General features: G+C 43.6%; 2 protein-coding genes across 13 annotated transcripts in view; one reads left to right on the top strand and one right to left on the bottom strand.

Annotated features, from left to right (window-relative positions):
• Nucleotides 1-674, bottom strand: part of RECQL5 (RecQ like helicase 5) — a 37,237-nt gene extending 36,563 nt beyond the window's left edge. For 9 of the 11 annotated variants that reach the window (XR_011729989.1, XR_011729988.1, XR_011729987.1 and 6 more), the window contains exons 1-2: nucleotides 579-632; nucleotides 44-174 (exon numbers count right to left, since the gene is read on the bottom strand). Coding sequence is in view for 7 of the 11 variants with exons in the window: in XM_071764560.1 (XP_071620661.1) it covers nucleotides 44-164 (121 nt within the window). In the remaining 4 variants the exon portion in view is untranslated. Of the gene's footprint in view, nucleotides 1-43; nucleotides 175-578 lie in introns of all 11 variants that reach the window. The other 2 variants (XM_071764562.1, XM_071764558.1) reach the window with 2 other exon arrangements.
• The window catches only part of SAP30BP (SAP30 binding protein), a 28,029-nt gene continuing 12,357 nt past the window's right edge, over nucleotides 625-16,296 (top strand). Inside the window, exons 1-4 of one of the 2 annotated variants that reach the window (XM_071764585.1) lie at nucleotides 625-994; nucleotides 1,152-1,261; nucleotides 4,046-4,093; nucleotides 16,144-16,186. In XM_071764585.1, the coding sequence (XP_071620686.1) occupies nucleotides 628-994; nucleotides 1,152-1,261; nucleotides 4,046-4,093; nucleotides 16,144-16,186 (568 nt within the window). In that variant the 5' untranslated portion in view covers nucleotides 625-627. The remainder of the gene's footprint in view (nucleotides 995-1,151; nucleotides 1,262-4,045; nucleotides 4,094-16,143; nucleotides 16,187-16,296) is intronic. The other variant, XM_071764586.1, reaches the window with a different exon arrangement.

The raw sequence follows: 16,296 nt of genomic DNA on the forward strand, positions 1-16,296 counted from the left end.
CCTGACGGAGGGAGGGGAAATCAGACGCGTTTCACAGCCTCACCTCTCGCCACAGTCATGGTCGCGCTTTCCTGCAGGGAAGTCTTGAAGGACTCAAACCCGAAGACCTTCCGCAGGGTTTTCCGGACCCTGCCTTCCAGGCCAGGGGGGGCCTGGCCGCTCATTTTAGAGAAGCTGCGAACAGTGACAGGAACCGAATCTAAACCGGAGCGCCACCACCCTCCCCTGGCCGGGACCTCCCCCTGCCAGCTTCCCCTCTTTTATTTTTCGCCCCCCGAGGATGCCATCCCGGTTCCTTTAGTGGAGGGGACCCCGACATCACTTATTCCGGGGCAGACCCCACTGAGTCCTCGCCAAGGGGCACGGGCCGAGCACACCTTGGGGCCGGGGGGGCCATAGCGGTGGGGGCCCCTTGCTGCCCCCTTCCTCCCCACCCCCGAACCCACCCACACGGGGGGAGCGCGGGAATCCTGGGGTCCTCCTCTCACACCCCCTTCCCCTCCCTCTGGGGGCTGTGTCCTCCCACACCCTCAGGCGCAGTTCCTCCCCCGCCATACCCCTCCGACCCCCTTCCCCACCCTCTCGCACTCAGTCACGATCCCGCAGGTGCTGTCGCGACGCAGGGAGATGACGTCACAGCAGCTCTTAAAGGGCCCTGCTACAAGCGGGGCGCGCACCTTTTATCCCTCTTCTCCCTCCCTCACAAGAACCTCGCTCCTCCTGGACGAGGGTTCCTCTCCTCCCGCCTTGCGCGCGCTGCCGGAGCTTTCCCGCTGCGCCGTGGGCCCGCGAAAGGCGGGAGGAGGGCGGTGTTGCTATGGCGACCGCGCTGTCGCGTCACCTCCATGCGCCGGAAGGCCGCTGTTAGGCGGGGGGAAGATGGCGGCGGCGAAGCGGAGCGTCCTCTCCTCGTTGGCCGTTTACGCTGAGGATTCAGACCCGGAGTCGGACAGCGAAGCTGGGACGGCGGGAAGCGATGGCGGAGCGGCCACGGGTGAGGGCGGGGAAGGGGTCCGGGGGAGGTGGTGGGCCCGGGCGTGCCGCGCCGGGGACCCTTCCCCAGCCCGCCGCCTTCTTTTCCCTGAGAGGAACCCCCTGCTTGTTGTCACCTCCCCTTTGCCCCATGGTTTTCTTTCCCCCTTACTTCTTAGGAGAGAAAGGAGGCCTGGTCTCGGTTGCGTACGGAGATGATGACTTCACACGCGTGGATGGGGACGAGGAGGGGTATGAAGAAGAGGATGATGACAACAGCAGGCAGTCAGTAAGTATCTCAGCTCTGAGAGCTTTCCCTGATGCCTTTCATATATTGTAGACTTTTATATCTCAAAATAGAGCCTCTGAATTGCAAGCTATGATGGAAGCCAGAATGTCTGACTCCTCGTGTGGGTTTCAGCACTTCTCAAATATTTCTATTCACTTTGTTTTCAATTAGGCATCATTTGTCCAGAAGCCCATCAGCAGCTTGTGTTTCTTGTTACTAACTCTGTTGATGTCATTTGACCCTTTCATGAGTAAAAGGCTCATGTAAGTCAAAAGCTACCCTAAATGAAAATTATTTTTAACTTTAGTTGATATAAAGGAGAACTTTGTAAGAGGAACACACTGTCGCATGGTCAGCTGGAGGATTAAGCAGAATGAAGTGCTGTGATGTCCTGAATTACTCTTTCATGTATAACACCACCTACTCACTACATCAGGTTACCTTGCTGGGAAGTGTCCTGTCTAGATGTGAGAGGCTTTTGTTTGTCACAGGTCTGTAACTATCACATCAACATAATGGGTGCATTGGGAGACAGGGGATGTAGCTCTATCGTGTGGCTGCATGAGCAAAACAATAAGGTTTTGTTGGGATGTGGGGCAGGGGGAGGTTCTTATCTTCTCCTTGTTCTTTCCTCTGCTGTGTAGCCCAAAAAGCAGGTCTGTTACTATACCTTTTCTTGCTGAGATCTACTTTGTGTGCCTGAGATCAGTTTCTTATGAGTCTCTCATTGTTTCTGCCACCTGTTTTCTTAATTAGCAGATAAGAAACCTGTCAGTCTCTTGCTTTTGGTTTTGTTCTGTTGCTAACTGGAGAAAGTGCAAGCAGTAACATTCAGGGTCTGCCTAGCATCTGGCTTAGCAAAGTAATGAAGCTTCTTTCTTGATTTAGTGATTCTTATATCTAAAACTTTTAGACCTTCCTCCAGTGACATCTCTTTAGCTAAAAAAAAACAAGCAATAGGTGCGATCCATATGATTGTCACAGTCAGGTGTGCTTAGCATTGACAGGTGGGCAGGTAAAAGGTTTACTCTGGGTATTGCATGCACACTTTTCAGTGCAGGCTGCAGCTGTCTATCCTCTGGGAGGTCCAAGCTGCTGTGAGGAAAAGAGCAGCAAATAACCTGATGCCAGTGAGGAGCTCTTGCCTGTACATGTGGTTGCTGCACAAACATGCAGAACTAAGAGCTTCCTTGATATTGCTTGTTCTGGGAGTTTCTCTTGGTTATGAGTTGTTTTTTAGAAGGCAGTGTGAGTTGGACTGGGGTTGGTTATCTACCTTAACAGTGACTGAAGAGCCTCTGTTGCTTTCAAAGGCAATTCTCTGTAGTGCTCCTTTGTTAAGGTTGTTTCACTGATCCCCCTGCTATGTTAGGAGGTTTTGGAAGCTGTTTCAGTTACCTGTGACATGCATAATTCAACCCAGTGTTGCTTTGTTGAAAACTGCTTTTGTCTTTATAATATAGATGGGACACTGGAGAGCAGAGATATACCAAGTTACTTGGTAATATGATTGTTTTCTAGTTACAGACTTACTGTTACAAATTTTTTACAATTAAGACTGAATTACTGGCATATGTGCAGCTTTCAGAAAGGTGAGCTGGAAAGTAGCTGAAGTGAGGGAGTTTGTCTCCCTTCTGGGGATAGGCATGTTAATTCAGGCAATTAAAACTTACATTGTTGTGTGGTTAATCTCTACCTTGTCTCACCAGAACTTGCTCAGTTGAGCATTTTATTGTAAACTCTTCCATTTCAGATACCATCTCACTTCTTTTCTGTTTTTCTTTTTGAATCTACTGGTACTGGTTCTGGGGCAAAAAATTGAAATTTGTAGCAAAGTTTGGAGGCAAAACCATTCTGCTGAGTTGTGTGAGCATGAAAAACATGTTCTGCTCCTCAAATGTGTTTTGAACCCAGAGTATGTATTTATGCCTAGAAACACAAGAGCTTTGGGAGCCCAGTGAGGTAGCTGGTGGGGCAGTGAGCTTACCTCACAGTTGGGACCAAAGCTGGAGCTTGCTTCTCATGTAGTGTAGAATTTTTCACAAGGCTGAGTTCAGTGTTGTAAGCTCTCACAGGGCAGAAGTGTGCCCAGTTTTTTAGTTTATTTCTGGGTGGAAATAAAAAACAACTGGAGTCTATTACTGAAAACAGTGAAATTTGTCAGTGTTTCCCTTCTTTGTAAGTTCATGTTATCTGCTGAGAAGGCTGTGACAGCCCTGCACAGATAAGAGATGTGGTGACTGTTGGCATCACCAGATCTTTGGAACTTGGTGCTGGGCCAGACCCTCACCCAGCCTGCATGTTTGGTTGGGTGGTGGCCAGGTGTGTGTCCTCTGTGTGTTGCTGATGTGTGTTTGGGGGTATAACAGGGCTTGTAAAATGTTGCTTTTTTTGTGAATGCTGCTAAAGGGGGGCAAGTTTAGAAAGTTCCCCAGGACATCTGGAAGAGACAGAATTATCAAATCACAAATGTTTTTTTTCCTAGTTCTGTAGCTGCTTATCATTTAGTTCTGAGCATTCAGAGCATTCTGAGCATTCATGAGCTACATGAGTTTTATGGGGGACATCTGCTACTGAGTGATGCCTAAAAAACCAGCATAAGCCCCAAACAAACACTTCTTTCCCTCACTGTAGGACTTGGTTTCTGGTCATGAATGGGTGGGGCAAAACTACCTCCTATGGAAAGGGCCCTGGACTACTGCTGAATGGGAGCCCTTTGCTGTAAGTGCAGTTACTTGCCAAGCCTGCTCTTTAAGCTTAATCCTGTAAATTCTTGTCTTGTAGGAAGATGACGATTCAGAGACTGAAAAACCTGAGGCTGGTGACCTAAAGGTATTTGAAAGTGTGGTGGTGTGGTGGGGGGGAAGTTCAGTACAAGAGGAATAAGTCTTAACAGCATGGCTTGGTGTTCCTTTGTGATCTTCTGTAGCTAGTTTCATACTTTCCATTTTGTTGCTGTAAAATGTTTTGTTTGTTTCTTCAGTTCTGGCTTCTGCCAGAGGTAGTTAAACAGTTGCACTGTGGGCTGTCATGATGAAGATCTGCATTCATCAACTTAGTCATCTTGTGCATTAGATCTGAGGTGGGTTTTCTGGCAGCATCACACCTATTTTGCAGTGATCTGGGAGATGTAGTATTTGGTACAGAGTTCTCTTATGACTGGTGTTAGTCAGAATACTCTTTTCATTTAGAACAAACTGATGAATAAATGATCTCGTGCTCCTAGAGGTCATGAAACATGTCCAAATCAGTTCAGTTGTCTCCATCTCTCTTTCTGTCCTTCTGAATGAAGCAGTTTTGTAAAGGTTGTGTTTAAAATTTATAAAGTGAAATAAGATCCCCAGGTGATAGTTGAATATATAGTTGCATCATAAATAGTTGAAGTCATCTTTCTCTTGGGTTTATGTCATATTTCTGCTGGACAACAGGTTTGTAACAGCACAGATTGTAAGGAAACCAGAGGACTGTGTTGCAAACTGAAGGTTTTTTTAGGGCATTTGAATTAGTGTAGGACAAGATGACGACAAATTAATGTGTTTAGCTATTCTGCTTAAATTAGTTTTATAGCAGCACCTTCTTCCAATATACACAATATTTTTATGGGTTCATAGTGTTACATGGTTGACAATCTTGGCAGCTGTACTGTACACAAGTCTTGTGTGAAGTATCATTAATGCCTTTGGCATAAGGTAGGAGGCACTTAGTGGAATGTATTGTTTCCTGTTCTTGTTGCAAGAAAGATGTTTTTTTTAAAGAGGGTGAAAGTTAATCTCTCACTTTTATCTTTTCTCTACTTTTGCATTTTTGCCATTGTGGCTGGTAAGCATGCTAGCAAGATGTTTCTGTAAAAACTGAATTCAAAGGCATACTGTGAAAGAAGAATAGGTTTTCCTTAAAAGAGAAATTTGGTGTACATCACCACAGCCCATGTAGTAGAGCTTTTTTGAAATTGTATGCATTTCTGTCTTTAAAGGGGCTCTAGGACTTCAGAGCAATGGAGAGAAGATCTGAGAAAAAAGAACAAAATCAGACTAGAATAACTCTTGTCTGAATAATGATGCTTGCAGAAGTTTTACCATTGAATTGTGTGGCTACTGCTTCAACATGTTGCTGACATTCATGTTGGCTTGTTTAAAAAGCTTCTGGGTTTCAGCGAGTTCTGTGTGCTGTGGTCTACATGTATTTTGTCATTAGAAAGGGCTATACACAGAGCAGTGTTTCAGCTTCAGTGGGGAAGCAAAGAAACACTGAGGATTAAAAGCATTTGATACCTTGGATAAGCTCTGCAGAAGGAACTCTGCAAGAAGTGAAAAATGTAAAGTGTAGTTAAACTTTGAAAGGCAAAAAAATAGTTTTAATTCCTAGCTAGGCATGAAAGGTGAGAAGAATAGCAGTGAGGCAGATCTGAACTTTGGCAGTTTCAGACTTCCATGTCATCAGTAATAGTTGTCTCCATACATAACAGAAAAAGGGAACAGCCTCTTCTGGCCTTTTGGGTTTGGTTTTTTTTCAGTTCTAAATAGTCAGCTAGCACTTGGAGGAGAGGCAGCAGCAAGCAGCACACCTTTGCTATGCAGCACACTGCAAGGCAGCACAGTGCTGTGCTGGTAGTGGAGGGGACATGTTGCTGCAGGGCATCCTGCCAGGCTCTGATGGAGCTGTCCTAGCCATGCTGTTAAGAAATTCCCTTGGGATGGGAGCAGGTGGAACATGATTGTCAAAGTAGTTTTACTTGGAGCAGTTGCACGTCTTCTATCCCCCTTTTCCACCAAGTGGCAGTGTTCTCCTTCCTCATTCTCTTGAGCCTGCAATATCTATGACAACTAGTGACAGAGTTCTAGTTACTGTAAACCCAAAGTGTGACAAAAAGTGAGGCACTTGATTATTATTTGCTAACACTTTTGGATGACTTTATTTTGTTTTGTCCCAGACAAGTGCTGTAGCTGCTCTATCAATGTCACTGTAAGACATTACAGACCTAGAAACATGGGTATCACAGGAAATATGACATATTAAAATATAATGAAATACTAAAACATATAAAAATATATAATGAAATATTAAAACATATATTAAATAAAAGCATATATTAAATATTAAACAATATTAAAACATATAGAAATGTGGATATCACAGGCTCTTTAGATCTGGCTAGGGCTTTTCCAGGGTCTGAATCTAACTGTATGCAGAAGGTAAATCCTTTAGCATACACTAATGAGGTAAACCCATTGCAATTCATCAGTTAATGATGAATTCGAGCCCTGAATATACACTGTGGGTGTTGTGGAAATGGGTGTGAGAGTTGGGGTTCTGCTGGTGGTGCTTTGGAATGAGGAGGGTTAAGAGGCTGTGCAGTGAGCACCAGTGGCTTGGGCTCCTGCCAGCAGCTGGCTATGGTTACAGCCTTGATGCAGTAAGATACAAACCCCAGAGCTCACTCAGTGAACCAGCTCTGCAGGAAGGAGGAAAATGAACCTTAAATGAAATGCTAACCTTGAGCTTGAAGGCCTGTCTGGGGGGTTCTGTGCTTCGTATTGTAGGACTGGATGAGTAACAGCTTGCAAGTGTTGGTCAAGGATAGAGCCCAGCCCTGCAGCTTGTACACTGCAGTTTTCACAGGGGAAATCATTAACTCTTAAGCCTTGATTGTGGTATCAGGATTAGCTGCTGCAATGAAGCTGATAAATATTGCCACTCCCTTGGCGAGTGAATGCCTGGCACATGGGAACAGTTTTTCAAAGCAGGTGGCTACTTCGATTTTTTTTTTTTTTTCCTTCTCTGGTTTTGTTTTACGGTTCCCCTCTGTATCCTTGTAACATTGTATGGAGAGGCAGCCAAACTGGGATCTAGCAGAAGGATGTCAAACTTTCAGAGGGATACTGAGCATGACTAAGTACCACCTCCTGATAAACACCAGCTCTTTATTATGTTTAGCTTTTATTGATCCATCTTACCTGTAATTTTACTGTGTTATGATGTGTAGGTGTGCACTAATACTTAGAGGCTTTTAATTGCAATATTTTGTTTGGTTTTTTTTTTAATCTTGCCTGCCAATTAACCTGTTTGTTTGAATATAAAAATTGTCTTGATTTGAAGTAAAAGCAGTAAGTGCTAAGAACTATAACTGGGTGGGTGTGTGCAGTAATGTAATCCCTGTAATTAACTTGTATTTTGATAAGGCATATTAATTTCTCAGAGTGCAGTCATGCCAGATTCTCAAAAGATGCCTGAGCCTACTTAGTAACTTTCACCTCAGGTATAACTGTTTTCTTCCAAAGAAAGGGAAAAGGTGTTTGGGAAAAATTGTATTGGTAAAGCACAGCTGTTTCATTTTGGTGTTGCACAGCAAGCTGTATAAAAGAAGCTGGAACTTGTAAGCTTAGATAATAATTCAAATATTTTACTTTGGTGGTGGCAAATTATGAAGGTTGCTTAGAAAATTTTAGCCTTTGATGCTCTCAGTTGTTGAGAGGTAGTCTTAAAAAGTCTACTTAGAATGTGTTCAAGGTCATGTTACTGAAGAACACGTAATAAAAACTTCTGTTCCACCCCAAACCAGTGCACTCCATGATGGCTGACATGGCTGGGTATTGGTCTGCTTGCACAGTGGCTGGATCTGGCAGGATATAACTGGTTTGTAAGTGTGTTGTAGAATAAAGTGTGTATGTCTCATCAGAAACAGTTTAAGTTCTTTTTTTTTTTTTTTTTCCTGCCCCTCCCCTTAGCTTTGGGCTGTCAGTGGTCTCTGAGGGGCAGAACTGGCTAAAGACCAGCTTTATTTTTTAAGTCGCTTTGTGTACTTCGTGGCTGTGCTGTGCACCCCTTTTGAAACACTTTCCAAGTGTGAACTGTGCAGTTTCCAGGGCTGGGGTTAAGGTTAGAGCCCAGGGGTTCGTTTCCTGCCCATACCTTTTGCCTATGAGCACAGCCTGCTGGTGCCAGTGATAAGCACTGCAGTTGCCAATGCATCTTTTCCTGTATCCCAGCTTCCTTTTAATGTCACGGTGTAATATGCTCTCTGTGCTTCCAACTCCACATATTTTCCCCTCGTTTTAGGTTTGGCATGCTCTTTCCCAGTGCTGTGTCCAGGGAACCAGAGTTTGGCAGCTTAGCAGTCGGCGTTGTTCGCAAAAAACCTTTAGGGGCAGTAGAGTTATCTCAGCTGCTGCTGCTGCCTTCTGCCCTCCTGCCCTGAGTGCTCAGACAGTAAAACAGCTGATACCTGGTTCCTATTTTTTAACTACATTATTGACCTTATTTATTGCCAGAGAATATCAGCAGTGGTTAAACAGTTTTTGCATACAGGAAACAAGACAGCATTTGGCATTTTTTATAATTTTGCCCCTTGCCCCATGTTCTTGTGATTCTCCAGCTCTGACTGCCTGAGAAGGAGGTAGGTCACAGCACTGTTGGTTCCTGAAGCTGCCTTACCTGCCTTAGAGCTGCTGGCTTCAGTCCAGCTCTTGAGCTGTTTGGAAGATGAGACATGTCCACAGACATGCTTGTTCCTTCCTCCCCGCCAGGCATACATGCTGTGGCAGACTCTTCACTCCCTGCAGTACTAAATACCACAGATTATTGACACAGGTGTGGCTTGCCTTTCACCAAAGGAAAGCCAGGCTTTTACTGTTTGTCTTTAAACTTGAAGAAAAGTCCTTTCTGGAGCTGCTTCCCCTTGCATATTTCACCTGATAAAGGTCTGAGTTCTTCAAATCCAGTTCTGTTGTTTCAGTTATTTTTTTCTGATGTACTGAAATAGTCTGTGCTGAATTTGCATGTTGGTGCACGTCTGAGTGGAAGTCTGAACAGTCAGCACAGATGGAGGATTGCCTCAAATACCAACAAATATCTGAAAATAGCTTCTTCCAGCTTCACTGTCCTCGGCACAAAAGGACCAAAATCTGCTAAATCTCTGTGGGATCCATTCATGGAGAAGTGCATATCCCAACGAGGATACTTGCTTTGGCCCTATACCAAACCATGAAGAATTATTTTTGGTACTATGTACTGGAGAAGAAAGCTTGTGCAAGAAGTTAATGCTATCAGCTCTTCTGAGCCTTTCTTTTGCTGCTGTGAGGCTTAATATTCCTCATGTCCCAGCTTCACCTTCTGCTTGGTTCTGCATTACAACAATCTGTAAAAAAAATAAAATCATCAAAAGGGCTTGACACACCTCAGACTCTGTCATGTGGTGCTGGTATTTCACCTCTGAATTCCTGTTCCACTGTGAAAAAAGCAAAAGTGACTTGAAAGCAGAATTTATGGGCTCTGCAAAGCAAGGTGCATCTCTGCTGGCCATGGTGGCTTCGGGTGGAGAATGATGGGAGCTGTGCTGCTGGTGGCAACTGTTAACTGCTGGTGTCCTTCCCTGGGCTGTGCCATCTTCTGCACATTTACACCACTCTGCCCTGGTTGGTGTCTGTGCTGTGGAGAAACTATTCTGTGGTCTTGGAAAGCACATGTACAGGATCTGCAAATTGGAGAGGGCCCCTGGCAGCAGAGGAGGAGAGAGAGGAGGCAACCAAAAGAAGCAGGACCAGGGTGCCTTGTAGTGCAGATATTGTTAACTCCACAGGGAAAGCAAGAGTTCAGACACAGAGTTCCTTGACTGGAAATGACTTCTAACAAATAATCTTTGTCAAATATTGAGATAGCATATGTCAGGTGAACAGAATCAAGTTTCAAAGAAGCTATTGAAAGGCTTTTAGTCTATGAATGGTTCCTTTCTAAAGCATTTTCTTACTGAAGTATTTTGCCAGATTTTGGTTGGGGGCGTTTGGTGTTTTTTTCATTGACATTGCAATGAAATGAAGATGCATTTTTTTCTACTTAAGCTTGCTAAAAAAGCAAAAGGTAGTGTCAGGAACATGGGTTCTTCGTTTTGATAAGATGCTTAAGGAATATCTTGAGTTGACTCTTACCTGACTTGTTTTTCCTTCCCTTTTTCACTGTGACAGTGGCATCCCAAAATAAGGTAGGTTTGTACAGACTGCACATAGGTGTCACTAAAGGTTGGATGTATCAATTTTTTCTTGTAGGAGGTGCATGAGTTGCAGTGCTTCTCCAAGTATCTAGACCACGGCACCTACAATTTTTTCTTAGTTAAATTTCTTATCCTGTACTGGGCACTTTGCCTGGAACTACGTATCAGAGCTGGCAAACAGGATATGGCTGTAGGAAATGGGCTTGTTTCAATCTTTCTCTTGGGATTCTCCTCCCCCACAATACAAGAAAAAATGGGGGGAAGAGAAATAAAAGCACAGTACATGTGTTCCCTTGATTTCTCATCCTTGGATTCTGAATACATGTGACATGCACTCTGCTGCCCTCAGCCTGATAGCCCACCAGCATCAGGCAGATCTGGTGAGCAAGAAATGAAATAGTTCTTGTCATGCACTTTTAATATTAAACGAGAGGTTTCTGGTGTTCTCATAAGCACTTTTGATCTTTGTAGAAAAGCAGTAATTGCTAGGATGTTCCTTTAAAAAGTGAAAGGAAAAAAAAAAAAAAAAGGATAAAAAAAGTGCACATGATCCAGGGTTTGTAGAGAGCTTTCTCTTGATGCCTGCACATAAACATTTCACCTACTTGCTCTGGCAAGGCCATCTTCACTGTTAGCTTTAGGTAACTCTTCTAACAGTTTGCAGTTACAGAATTTCTTTCCATCATACTCAGCTAAATGAGGCTCTTGGTATGTTAGAACTACAGGAGATAGTCTGAGTTGTAGAGAGAAGGAAAAATTGCTGGCTCCTGCTGAGGTGAAAGAAATCTGCTGTAACAGCTATTGCAGCAGCAGGTCCACTGGTGATTAGTGGAAGGATTGCACTGAATAGTTCTCTGCATTAGTATCTTTACAGTAATCTACTGGCATGACAAGCCTATACATTTTTTGCCTGTCAGTTTAAATTGGTGTTAAGTATTTTCTCATGAATATAAAATGTTATTGAGGGGTACTGTGGAAGCTTCCTACCCACTTTTGTAATACTAACTGGAAGTCAGTGGAAAAATGAAGCAGGGGGGCTAAGTTGGCTGCAAGTCTGGGGAGGCAGTTGAGTGTTGACAAATATTGCATCAGTTTCATATCTTACAATTTGCATCCTATTTAAAGCAGTCAGCAGAGTTTTTTGTTTTGTATCTTTTCTGCCTCCCTGTTCAACCATTTCTTCTTCTAGTTTGAGGTACACCTGCACTAACGTGTAACAGCTTCAACAAGAAATTGATGGTTGAATTTGTACCTTTTGGTGACAGTTAATGCCAGCAGTTATGTTCAGTGTGGGCTCTGTATTGGATTTATGGATCTTGTTTCAGGAAGGATTTAGTGAGCATTGTTTTAAGTCAGTCCATTCTTTCCATTAAATAAAGCTGTTCTGGGCAACGCTTTCCCAACTGGAATTCATCAGTCTCAGATTCATATTGTTTTTGCTTCCTTCCTTTAATCTCTGTTCCACACTGTGTGGATTGTGCTTGGTCATTTTTATTTTCCGTGGAACCTGAGCAGAGACTGTTTTTTATGTAACTGAATGGAAACACTCTAGGGTTGAAAAGATGGTCTATACCTCACCTCAGCAAGGTGAAATCTTAAGCCAAAATACAGCTCTTTGCTTATGAATGTACATACACCCACCCTTCACCTTGCTGCTCTTCTGTAACTGATTATGATACTTGAAAACTGAACCATCAAGCTGGATTCACATCAGTCAGGCTCTTGGAGGCAGCGTTGTCTTGCTGAGGAGGGGAAGAAAGAATTTGTCTTGGAAGCAGAGAAAATGGAAAACCTCCTGAACACACATAGGAATAGGAATACAATAATGGTTTCTGCTGTCAGTGAGCTGATGTGAAGAACTGCCCTTAAAAGCACAAAAATGGTGACTTATTTTAATGGTCCGGTTAGATGTTAAAAAGTTGGTTGTTTTTTTTTTTTCTTGTTGTGGTGGGTTGGTTTTTTTTTTAATACTTTGCCTGTAGTAGTTTGCACTCTTGAGAGACTGCTCTTTGTTAGTCTCTGGATCATGGGAAAGGAGTCTGTCTCCTGCTTGTCTTTATCTTCCAGTCCTCTTCCAGCTTGGCTCTAGACCACCACAGAATCCCTTGCCTTCTATCAGGGGTCTGTTGGAGCAAGGCTGTCCGGCAGCTGATCAAACAGTTGATCTCAAGATCTAGGCTGCAAAATAGACAACAGCCAGAAAATCCACTTGTTGAGGGCATGACAGAAATAAAGTACAGTATTGGGGTTTTTTGTTGTTTAAACTCAATCTGTACATTCTTAGAGATCATCATGTAATACTAGGTGGGATAAAATGACAAGAGAAAAAGAAAAACATGACACTTTTTTTTTTTTTTTCTCCTGAGTTTTGGATTTCCATGATGGTAGAGAGGGTTTTCAGCATAACTAATATGTCCAGGCTTTCTTTGTCCAAGAAGCAAGACACTGGCTGCAACAGTAAATTCAGAGAAACTCCTTTACAGCCTTTCGGAGGTCAGGCTTGTGAAAACTGTGCGGGGTTGGAAGGTGCCATTATTGAAATGGGACAGTTCTTGTTGGGTGGTTATTCCACTGATAGTTTTTATGCTGTCCATAAGTTCTGGATCTTCAGTAGACACTCAAGAGGTTTGAACAAGACTTTTTCAGTCTTGCCAAACTGTATGCCTTCAGTCAAGGTGTTGATACTTGCCTCACGACAGTTTCAGACAGTAAACTGAGCAAATATGAACAAGCACTGTAGGAGGATTCGGTCATCCCTTTGTTTTCTGAAGGCATTTAAGAGGCTTGAAAGCAGTCTGACTTAATGAAAGCTGTGTTGATGTCTTCAGGTTGCTAATGATGGAGCAGTGGGTGTAGGTACACAGTAATTCATCAGTAAGCAAAATTCATATCCTCTGGGCAGTGAGGTGTGGCTAGAATATGTTAAGTGAAGTTGTTTTCATTTGCTTGGTGCAACTCGGGGGTTTCTGATGTCTTGGCTGTGGCCTGAGGATGTGGAGACCAGACTTGCTGGAGCAGCTGTGGGCAGTCAGGCCAGGAGTGCAGAGTGGCAGCCTGGTAGGACTGGGTTTATTTAGCCTCTTACAAATCAGGCAGACTTGTGCTGTACCTATAAGATTAAAGGATATGGATTAAGCAACAAACTCACTTGTGGTGAAAGCAAACTTGCTGATGATTCTGGAAATTTATAGCACATGCTATTTAACACCTCTGAAATTTTAGCGATACTTATGTAAGGTATATAACAGGAGAAGTTTTCACCCTCAGACTATCTGTTGGAATCTTAGTTCATGTCCCATGAGAACTGTGTGCTTATGCTTGGTGGTGGCTCCAAACACCTTCAGGAGACTTGAAAATGTGCTTCTGAAAACTTCAAAAATAGAGCACACACTATTGCAACCCTGTTAACTGGCCAAATGAGAGGGTCTTCTTCTTGAGGTCATTTAGCACCTGAATTTGACTGTGCTACTGGTACTTAAGTGCCTGTTTGGTGATATTGGTTATTTGGGGAATTTCTTCTCTTGCCTTTGTGTTCTTGGATGAGGAGAGGATAAGTGGGCAGAAGATGGGAGGGGTAATGAAATAATGAAGTCCTGGGTATGATGAAGGATCAGGAGGTGCTCAGAGACATAGCCCATTTCTTCCTCTTCCTTCTCAATCCACTTAAATGAAAACTTTCAAAAGATAAGAATGCAGGATGTAATTGAGCCAAGGTTGCAACAAAAGTTCCCTCCTTTTACTTCAGTGAACATTTGCTCATTATCTCAAACCAAAGCAAGAATACTTTTAATTACCTATCTATCCTAACGGGAACAAAGCAGCCTACTGACCGCCCGTGTTTGCCACCTGATGAATCACCCTGCCCTGCCCAGACATGAGTTTCCCTCATATCCATGGCTCTGAACTTCCCCAGCCTGCGTGCAAAATTTGCATGCCAATCTGAATTTGTCCTCAAACCTCTTAGATACCACAGAATTGCCACCACTTCGCTGGTGGCAGCCTGGTGCTCACTATCCTCACACCATTTCTCACCACATTACTGGAGCATCTGCCTAGGTTTGTGGAAAACACAACCTAGATTCCCTGGATTCCTGTCCAGTGCTCCAGCCAAAGAAAGCTCCTTCTCTTGGCATGAGTTTTCTGCTTTGAGATGTCATGCTTCTGTTTTAATTTTCTTTTGTTTGTGCTTGTCTTTCTAAAGACCTGGGGAGAAGAGGTGTTAATGTGCTGCACCAAGTGTGTTAGCTTGGGATGTAGGGTTGGAGCAGTCAGACTGTGGTCCATCTCACAAAGGGCCTGGGGCCTTGCCAGCTGGCCACTGAGAAGATGAATGTTCCTTCATGTCCTTTTTTTTTTTTTTTTTCTCTAAAATATCTTTAGCCTTGTATTTCTGTGGTCCCAGTATACTAATGGAGAAACAGTGCCTGTTGGTGTTTTCATGAATGGCTATAAAAAGCACCCTGTAGCAGTTAGTGCCGTGCAAAAAATTTGATTTTCTGCTTCCAGAGGGCTTTGACTTCTCTGGAAATTGGTGGGTTTTCACAGTGGATTGGGCACAGCCTGGTGTTTCCAGATCTGGCTTGGTGACCTTCCTGCTTCCTCCTCACCCTGTACATCTCTCACCTCATTGGAAATGGAGTAAAAGGGGGGCTTAGAGATTGGTTACTAAGCAGCAAGGAGGCAGCATTGTGTCCCTGTCAGGTTGAATGAATAGCTTCAGTGTTTGGAGGCACTGAGGAATTTTGGATGAACAGTCTAATGAGTCACAAAAGGTCTTTGGGAGGAAGGCAATGGGGGAGAGGGCAATGTTGGGATACAGCTGATACCATTTCAAAGACTTTATTTGTGCTGGACTTGATATCACTTGGCATCAAAATATTTTAATATCGGTCTCAATATGGTCAAAGCATATTTAAGAATTTTTAACCCATAAGGTAACACCTCCTGCTCAGCAGACTCTGATGCAAACATCTGCTGTGCTCCTTCAACTGAAGCTGCCTTATTTTGCATTAGTATAACTGAGGAGAGGTCAGTTGTGTTGAGAAGATCTCCAAAGAGATCATTACAACTCAGTGGAAGTTGCTCTTGAGTTTCTCATGGAGCAGACCAACTACATCATTCCTGTAAAGCAGCAGCCAAGAGAGAACTGACTGTGGGAGCATTCTTCCAAAACAGGAATTCAGGACCTGCATCACCACCACACTCCCCACCACTGTGGTCCTTGGAGGGTTTATTAGCCAAGGCCCTGGATAGCACAATTCCAGCACCACACACAACTGGCAACCCTTGGCAGCCCAGGAGCCTGTGGAGAAGCCCTGGGTGCTGATCAGATGCTGCTCTAAAGTTGCAGTGGTCTGCCCTTGGCTCTGGGAGCAGTTCAGCTATTTTTGTGTTCCTCTGGGGAATGCAACCTGCTGACCCTGCTTAGAGGACTACAAGTTGCACAGGTCTGTGGTAGGCATTCCCAGGGCTTAAGCAGTTTTCTGTGGGGTGGATCCAGCTAGTGTTTAGCTAGCTGTGCTCTAAAACATAGACTTGTGCTGGTGCCAAAGACCAGTCACAAAAAAATGAAGAATCTCTGGTTTGATCTGTTTTGAAGAAAGGCTTCAAGTACAGAGGTTTCAGTGGAATTCAAAAGGAGCTGAGTGTCCAGGACTCATTGAAACAAAGCATTAATTCTAAATTAGACTCTAGCTTTGAAAGGAAACAGAGCATCCTGTTAGACTTTGGCTTTCCATGGTACAAACATTGCCCTATTATCTAATAATTTGTATTTCATTCTCAATTTTTATTCTTTTGTCTCAGAAGTAACATGTAATTTTCTAAAGAAATTGACAATATAGCTTTTCAGATTAGAAGCATACCTTGGCTAAAATCTGTTTCTTCTTCCTTCTCCCAGGAGTTCTCAGAAGTGGAAAAAAGAGATCCTCAGGAGCTAGTTGGTAAGTTCACTTGCAAGTATTTAATTCACATGTTTTTCAGACCAGACCTTCTAGGCTCCCCCACTGTATAAGGCATCTTCACTCTGTCCTGACAATGGTGTAGTATTGCC

Source organism: Heliangelus exortis, chromosome 20 (genome assembly GCF_036169615.1).
Source record: "Heliangelus exortis chromosome 20, bHelExo1.hap1, whole genome shotgun sequence".
In the NCBI taxonomy this organism is placed as follows: Eukaryota; Metazoa; Chordata; class Aves; order Apodiformes; family Trochilidae; genus Heliangelus; species Heliangelus exortis.